Below are 9,100 nucleotides of genomic sequence, written 5' to 3'. Positions count from 1 at the left end.
TGCTACTTTCTGATGTTGTATCCATTATGCTGCAAAACATAGATTGCAATTGACTTCATGCTTTTAATTTAACATCTACAGATTTCCTCCTGCATTACATGTGACCTCATAAACTTTTTTGTCAAAATTTTTGATAAGAAAAACATATTTAACTCAAAATTGTGACCTCTTAGACTTTCTTTTTTTATGGGAAGGCAGGAATCTTTAAAAAAAAAAAAACCAAGAAAGTGTCGGCATAAATAGAAACAAAGACGGCTCCTTTGTAGGGTGTGCTTTGCAAGGTGAAAATTGTCCTCCGGGCATTACTATATCTTAACTTTCCTGTTGGACAACGACAAGATAAAAGAGCAGGTCATGCCTGAGTGACAACTGAACAAAAATAATTCAAGAGCTTGTAACCAAATACAGATTAAAATCTGAGCTCCTGTTACACTTTAAGTCACTGTTTTGCATATTTCCATAACTATAGCAACAGAAGTTAAACAAAAGTGTAAGCAAAAGTATCACATCATCCTCAACAAGAAAATAAAAACAAAGAATAGAACATCATCAGATATAATCCCAGTTAATAATTAAAAAGAACATAAGCTTTCACAACAAAGACCAAATTGTGAAAAGAGAAAATGCCTTTTTAAAGAGACTTGAATTGAAAAGACAATGCAACTCTTATATCCAAAGGCAGGTTATTCCAAAGGCTATTTTTCAATGTCATTACCTTGCCCTCTTTACTCTCATGCTTTAGCAATTGGTCATTATACTGAATACCACGGGAGGGCATCAAGGACAGTCAGTGCCCATTAAATGGGTGGAATAATATAGAGACCTGCTGAATGTGAATGCAAACTAAACAAGCTAAAGGCAAATCTCACATTCAAAGCGATCCTTTGTCATAGTACCAAAGCACAAAATGTAATCTCAATTTCAACAGATCATACAGTAAGATTAGTTTAAAGTTTTCTGTATTAAAAAGGCCAGCTGATTGCATTGACTCATTGACTCAAAGGCAATCCCTCACACCGAGCATGGTTGTAGTTACAGTAGAGAAGAAAAACTCCTTTTTAACAGAAAGAAACCTCCAGCATTTTTTTTAATGATCTTTTCTTTTAGAGCAGAAGGATATCATTGCAGTCTGTTCTGTAGAAATAGGGACCCACTTAACGGATTTAAAAAGCATTTTTTTTTCTAAAAAATTAAGGTAAACTCTTAAAGTAAAGGTTTGCCCATCTTTCTCATTTTGTTGCACCCCGTTGACCAATTATGAATCCAAGTTTGAGTAGTTAGATGAGGTAGCAAAGACAAAACATAAAAGCATATGAAAACAAACGGTTTTTACATTGCTAAAAAAGTTAGGCCAGGAAAAAAAACATAAAACTATATCAAAAGTAGGAACTAAAAATTAGAATAGCTTTCTGCATGAAAAAAAAATTTATATCACAATTATGATAAAATAAACAAACAAATAAAACGAAGTAACTATCTAAATAAATAAAACAGATGAATGAACCCCACTTTGCATGCCACAGAAATTTGCATAAAATTCCCTTTCCAAATTACCTTCCAACTCTGAAAATGAAGCAGTTTTTTTTCTTTTATTGTTTATAGTTTAATGTCGCTAGATGGCGCAATTGCACAATCACATTAAAAGCAAGCTTTTCAGAAGAAAGGCTACTTCAAGAAAATGATTCAACAAACGAACTATCCCAGGAGAGGTTGTTCTTCTCAGGACTTGTTATGGTTTCGGAGACAAACGTTTTATTTATGGAAAAAAAAGAAAAGAAACCATCCAAAATATTTAATATGCCAATTTTTATATAATGATGATATGTTTGTTAGGTTATATATGCAAACAGGAAAAAAACTACTCCTTCATAAAGATTCAATCTCTATGATAATAACCCTATTTTTATATCCTAACTGCTTGCGTTGATACCTGCGGTACGCGATGCACTGGCGGCTGTTAAACTCGCATAAATGATAAGCAGCCAAATTAACTTTATTCCAGTATGTTTGCCGGCTGTTTAGACTCATTTAGGATTTCTTTATTAGTCATCAACAAACATAATAGAAGCTGCAATAGACCTGTGACCGAGTCGAATATCCTTATCACCCGGTCACTGGCCCCTCATGAGCTCCGATCCAGGATTGTCCTTTGGTCTTCTGCTTAATGAAAGTTCCCTTCCAGGACGCACCGCTAGGGGGCGTCGCGATTTACAGACGCTTTGTCGCCTTCCGTGCAATAAAATGGAAGATATGCTCTTGCAAGGCGCCAGGTGAGCAATAAGACTGACCAATTCAGACAGTTTGTATCGCGTTTACACCTACCCATCCGCGCCAGACAAGCTACACATTAACCAGGCGATACACAAATAAAGATATGATGTTGATAAACTCAGGACTCGAAGGTGCAATAGAAGAGTAATCATGGATAACCTTTCTTTCTTTTTCTTTTTTTTTTTACTGCTGTCATACTGTAATAGCTTCTTCAGTATAAGATGACACTTTTTATGCGGTCGCTTTCTAACAAAACTGCATTGATTTTGTTACATTTCAAGAGTAAAGATAAATAAATAATTCTGCGTTACAGTTTTTAAATTGCATTTCGTTCAATAGAGCTACAGCATTGCCCTACGGTGATAACTGCCATATTTAATTTTCATGTCTAATGTCCTGCTTCAGGAGTCATGCCAATAGAAGACAAAAACATAAACGCGGATTTTTTTTTTCTGCGACTCTTTAAACTGACTCTTTAAACGTAATGTTAGTTTAAAATTAGCTCACACATTAAACAATTAAATAAAATTGTCTTTTAAAATTAGTTTCAATCGTTATTTAAATAAAATGTTCTTATGCATTTAATAAAAAAAAAAAAAAGAAAAGTTGTCGGTTTGGGTGAAAAGCGAGGCGCACACACTGCAAACAGCATTAAAATATTTTTTTTTATTGAAACTTTCAAGAACACAATGTCGATGATGTAAACTAGACATAACTCCAATACAACATAACCCACAGACAAATTAAGTAACACAAAAAAAGACAGAGAGGAAAAAACCTTCATATTTTTCGATTATGCGGCACTTTTTTTGAGAAGAAAAGAGGATCAGACTTAAAAAAAAAACAGGAGAAAAATAAATTCACTTTTGTCACACTTCAACAACACTTAAAAAGAACAAAGAGGAGGAAAAAATGTATTTTCTATTTTCAAGCCATTGGTGCAGTGCGTTGTCGCAGTTTCATTCGTTTCAAACAGTAGCACTTCACTCACAAGGACAGGTGAAAATACAATGGCACATGATTGTGAATAATTCTCTCTTTGTGAACGTTGTTTTCGGGGATTTGCAGTCTGTGTTTTAAGGGGAAATATAAATGCAGATGGGGTAATAGTCCACAAACCGTCTTTACACAGGTATATCAACAATAAATTAAGAACAGATCCCTGGAAACAAACTACTCCGTTGTATTTACACGCAATAACAATATCAAATAATTACATAAATATTTTTATATATCCCTATTTACATCAATGATCAATACTACCATTCATTTTTTTTTTTTTTTCAATATTTACTTTAAATTTCTGCTTCCCTTAATTCCACATGCTTGCGCCTCAGTTTTGTCCCGGAGCACCATTCTTTCAGTAGACCTTTCCAAAAACAAAACTTTAGGAAAAACTAATTTGATTTTATTTTTAATGTAATTAAAAGGAAAAAAATGTGAGGGAAAGTATTTATAAAAACAAAAAACAAACAAACAAAAAAAAAGAAAATCGGATTTGAATTTTCGAAGGCATGCAACAATTGCTTAATTCATGGCGTACGAGAAAATACAGCAGTATTCTTTTGTAGAATAATCAAAAACATAGAAGGTAGGTCCAAACGGAATAAGTCAATTCGGAGTGCATACGTTTAGAGTTACAGGAGACAGGACACAGCAGCAACTTCTCTGTAATCTGTATTATTCACACCCATGCCAGCGTTTTCAGTTTCAATACTTGTTCGGTATTCAAAAAACAGGAAAAAGTCGGAAACATAAGTGTAGTTTAAATTAATAAAAAGAGAAAATAACCAAGAAGGAGATAAAAATATACATTTAGATGTGTAATAAACAAAGTGCATTTCAGAAATTAAAAGGTTTTTTTTGTTTTTCTATTAAAAACCTGCAGGAGTTTTTATCACCGTCTAGAAGGTTCACTTTTGGAGCAGCAGGTGGACTGTGGGTGTTGGTGGGTTAAGGGGATCCGCTCCTGGGCCTGTCCTGACTGGACTCCAGTCCGCTCACCAGGCGCTGGATGCTCTGCAGCTCGTTGGCGACGTCCTTCTCCGCGCAGGTCTTTGGGGACGCGGAGGGGATCCCAGAGGAGTGGCTGGTCACCTCCGAGGTGGAGTCCAGGCTGTTGGGGATAAGCCCGTCCGCTTTCAGCTCAGGCCCGCTTCCACCGCCACTAGGCATGGGGGGCGCGGCGGTGGTGAGCAGCGTGCTGTCCGGAACCGTCATGGGAAGCGAGTAGGGACTGTACCTGAGGCGGGGGCGCACTGCGTTAAGAAACGGGTGTCGGTGAACCGAGGAGGACGCGGCGGAGGAGGCCGCGGCCGCTGCTGCCATGTAGGTGTACGGATAGGGGAACAAACTTCCGAAAGGTGACATAGCAAGGCCCTGTGGACAAAGAGAAAAAATTAGTCTAAAAATATATAGCAACGGGTCAAACATGTAATCAACCCACGATATTTGTACTTATTATTATCCGAAATTACTGATTATATTATAATTTTCCCTAAATCCGTCTTTTCCGAACGAAACAAAACCAAATCTGTACTTTTCCTCACCTTTCCTAGAAGAAACTTTAATGCAAATAATAACAAAAACCAACAACAAAAGCAGAAAAAGCACTGTCCTTGGTGCATGGTTCCTATGAAGCTGCAGCTATGATTGTTTGACAAGGAATCAGAGAAAGATCAATTCATAACCCTTGAAAAACTTTTCCCCAAATCATAAATTCAACCTTAATGAGCATATTTAAAAGATAAAAACATTGATTTTTTTATAGCAATTTATCACACATAAATTATTCCTAAAATCTAGCATAAAGAAAGGAATTCTAACAAATAATTCCAATAAGCAGTAAAAAGAAATACTGAACCTTTTTAGGAATGATCGTAAACACACATGAAAATACATTTTATGGTTGGTCTTGTTGCCATGTAGAGTGAGTGTTAATATTCTTATTTCCTTCCTAAGTCATGAAATGTTCTACCCGTTGCATGGTGGACCTTATTACAATTGATCATGAGTCAATAAATACTTTCAATAGAATTTAAGTAATACATTTATCTGTTAAAGTCAATAAAAAAAGGACAAAAAGTAAGTTTTTAGTGGTAATAATCACCCAACCAAAGACAAGAGGTTTTACCTGGGATGCCAAGACATGCTGCTGCAGATGAAAGGGCAGGCCTGGTGCCCCGGTCAGGCTCTGTGGAGGTGATGTCATGCTGGCCGTGTCCATAGTGCTCACCCCTCCTGAAGACACCGCTGCTAGTAAAGGTCCCATTCCAGCTGCCATATTTGAGAATGCACCCCCCATGTTAAATTGACTGGGGTGCAACAGAAATGGATGCGCACTCCCCAGATGATTGAAAAACTGCTGTCCTGTCAGGCCTGGCGGAAATCCAAAGTTATGCAAGTGGTTGTGGCTCATGTGCGCGCTGTCAGTTTGAACAGTCAATGGCATGAAGCTGTCCTTGCTTATTGACCTACATTCATCTGTTTTGGACTGGTCCAGGTTCGGGCTCTTCAGATCTTCTGCAGAACGTGTGGTGCTGGAGATGACTGTGATTGGACTCTGTCGAGAGTCTGCCTGGCTTTTCTCAGTCCTCCTGGCTGTGGAGTCGCTGCTATTGAAAGGATGTCCCTTAGTTGGGCTTGCTTCGTGATCTTTTCCATCCCCAGTGGTGGTCGAGATCTTACTGGAATCTGGACCATCTTTGTGGTTGCCATCCTTGCTCTCGTCGTCACTGTCCTCCTCACTGTCGCAGAAATCTAGAGGAGAACGAGCAGAATGTTGCATTACTGCTGACCCTACAAATAGCACTGAGGTCAACGCCTTTTCCAGAAAGTTTGTGAAGGATGACCACACAAAGCCCAGTGATAATCACTGGGAGAGCACTTTGATAACTCCTATTTTAAAATAGGAGTGATACTGTAACAAGTGCTTTTTCTTTTAAAACCCACTAAATTTAACATTCCTGATCTGAAAAAAAGTGTTCCTTTTTCCATTTTATGGAGGCCCACATCATGGTTGCACTATTTATATCATCTAATTCAAATTCTCTCATTGAACTATTTTTTTAAACATAGGTGTGTTTAAAAAATAATGTTACTAATATACCCTTTTTCTAGGCTATTGCTATATATGGCTGTATTCAATGACATGCAATTACAAATAAAATGATAGTATATAAATAGGTAAATAAAGTTGCACTTAAAAATGCTTCCAATCAGGGAAAATGTAAATTTATGGTTTCCTTTGAGGACTTAATGAGAAGCAAGAATTATGACATATAAAATAGCAGCTTCTTTGATAGGAGAAGTTGTTTTGAATCAGAAAACAAAGTGATTTCAAGAATCTCTCCGTTTATGCATCAAATTACATGAGTTTTTAAGTCCGATGCAGCTCTTGGAAAGGCGACAAAAGTTAGGATTTTTCAGTATTAGAGATGGCCTTTGTTTATCAGAGCGGATCAGAACTAAAATCGGACATTATGACTTTTGAAGAGTTAATTGGTACAGCTAAAGTTGCAACTTTTGGATTTTCTCCTTAATTAATCATAAAAGATGATATACATATTGAGCTGACAACTCAAACAAAAAGGAAGAATACTTTTAGGCTACATATGCCACTATTATGCAGTAAACTTACTTCAGTTTTTTTTTCTTTTGTAATAACGTTAAATAGCTTTTTTAATGGATCTTTGCATATTTATCTAAAATCAGTTGAAGAACGCTGGAGTCTGCACACATTTGTGTCCTTGTTAATTTAGAATATGGAGGTTTTTGTTTTTATGATCATTAAAACATTTCCATTAAGCAGACTTAAACTTTTCAGTGCTCCAAGCAAAAAGCAACTAAATCCAAATTATAATCAGCACATGCAGACTAACTTTGAAAATTCATAAGGCCTTCTAATCAGTATACATTTTCCCATACTGCTAATTTTATGACTTGTGATAAGAGGTGTGAGTAACGGTGGGGCCTACCTTTCAGGTGTGGGGGGCCCACTGTGGACACGGCGGGGGATGAGGCCTGCCCAAAGCACTTAAAGGAAGCCTGCTCGCCAGAGGAGTCGTCCGAAGCGCCGTTTTCCTTTTTCTGCTGGTCCTCGTAGGATCGCATGGACTGCAGAGCCAGCTGTTTCCTGCGCACAAGTGTCCAGGTTATTACAGGTGGCGCCGGTACCATGGCTCATAAGAAGGACCAGGATAACCCCAACAGATCCAGGGGAAACTTGTTTGGGCCATTATTACTTCCCCGGTGTTACAAAGGTCAACACTTTCAGCATTAGTGTTTAAAATGAAAGTGAGACAAGACGGGGACTCCCTGGGGGGTTAATGTGGAAGCTTAGACGCATGGTTTAATCCACCAAGATCCCCCTCTCTCATCCAATGTAAGCCATCTCTACCTTTCTCCTTTATTTTTGATTAAGGCATTTTCCCCAGACTTTTTTTTACCTTTTTTCTCGCCTCCCATTGCCAGTGTCACGGAATCCTTTAGCAAATGGGTTATGGTCGATTTTTAGCTGGGTTATCTGAAAGAAGCAAAGTGTTGTGTTCACGTTAACATAGTAAACAAAGTGGTGTCTTTAATAGAACAACAATAGAACAAAGCAATACAATTTAATTAAACGCATTATGAAACTGAGCTACAGTGCTCTAATCCAAACCCCTCCTCCCCCCAACACACCCACCCCCACACAATTAGAAATATAATTCATATATGGTGTTTGCTAAGGAAAAGCCTCTGCGCGTAATCATTCAAACAAACAGTTTCTGCTCGTGCCTAAGCTGCAAAAACATTTCATGCACGAATTAATTGCTTATAAAAGATCAGCGAGTAAGTTTAGTTTTTCAGAGGTGTTTAAATGTAAAATTATTATACAGATAAATGCACAAAAAAAAGATAAACTATGGATAGTATCCAGTGGCGGCCCAGAAAACAATTATTTTAAAATATCGCTCAACCTTGACCAGCAATAGCGCAAAGCACATGGAGACAAACATGCGTAATACGCACAGATACGCAAGTTTGGCCCCTCACAACCCCCTTCACCTCTTTGTAACTTTTATGAAGAATTATGTCCTTACAGCTATTGTACAGAGGAAATCATAAAAGCGGTACCAAAACATTTCCCAATCAGACTGCTGAGATCGCGTTTTATATTGATACGCGTTTTTTTCTAAGAATACAAAGTTACCAATGCAGGACGGTCTGTCAAAAAATGCCTCTCCCTTTTCTTCTTACTTGCTCGAGTTCCTTCTCGTTTCATTTTCGTCATTTTCAACCCCCTGCCCTGTTAGCTCTGCACACACACACACACACACACTTGCTTAAATACGCTAACAGAGCGAGAAAAATCCTGAGCCAGTGCCAAATCCTTTCCACGTGATTAAATAAATGAAAGGTAACCTGTATATAACATTCCTCAGAATTATTACTTTCCTACCACCGACTAAAGCATCATTCCCTCTTCTAGAACAGCTGAAGAGCTGAACAGCCTCAAACAAATATAAAGTCTTTCATATTTTATGACAACAAAGCGACGCAAAGCGCGAGAGAAAACGCTCATGGTAGGACAAGACAAGGGGGTTAAAGTGGTGTTGTTATAAGAACCTGGTCGAAATTGTATTGAAAAAAAAAAAAGCCCATTTAAGCTTACCTTGTCATTTTGATAAGCAGTCACTGCTATGAAGTCTGTTTCGGGGAAAACATATGTCCTGAAAGTGCTGTACGGGAGCTTGAGGATGTCATTGGCCCTTACAATGTGAAAGCGAGGCTGATATTTGTGCATGGAATTAAGAATGGTCTGCAAAAAACAACACACACACACACACAC

The 9,100-nt window shown here is 37.8% G+C and overlaps 1 protein-coding gene across 2 annotated transcripts in view; it reads right to left on the bottom strand.

Annotated features, from left to right (window-relative positions):
* Positions 1-2,933: 2,933 nt before the first annotated feature.
* Positions 2,934-9,100, bottom strand: part of tbx3 (T-box 3) — a 7,900-nt gene continuing 1,733 nt past the window's right edge. Inside the window, exons 3-7 of one of the 2 annotated variants that reach the window (XM_015380628.1) lie at positions 8,924-9,070; positions 7,719-7,795; positions 7,248-7,405; positions 5,405-6,030; positions 2,934-4,650 (exon numbers count right to left, since the gene is read on the bottom strand). In XM_015380628.1, coding sequence (XP_015236114.1) covers positions 4,225-4,650; positions 5,405-6,030; positions 7,248-7,405; positions 7,719-7,795; positions 8,924-9,070 — 1,434 coding nt within the window. In that variant the 3' untranslated portion in view covers positions 2,934-4,224. The remainder of the gene's footprint in view (positions 4,651-5,404; positions 6,031-7,247; positions 7,406-7,718; positions 7,796-8,923; positions 9,071-9,100) is intronic. The other variant, XM_015380629.1, reaches the window with a different exon arrangement.

This window comes from Cyprinodon variegatus, unplaced genomic scaffold, assembly GCF_000732505.1.
Source record: "Cyprinodon variegatus isolate N-32 unplaced genomic scaffold, C_variegatus-1.0 Scaffold218, whole genome shotgun sequence".
Taxonomy (NCBI): Eukaryota; Metazoa; Chordata; class Actinopteri; order Cyprinodontiformes; family Cyprinodontidae; genus Cyprinodon; species Cyprinodon variegatus.
The sequence above is the reverse complement of the archived record's forward strand: the minus strand, read 5'-3'. Positions and strand labels throughout refer to the sequence as shown.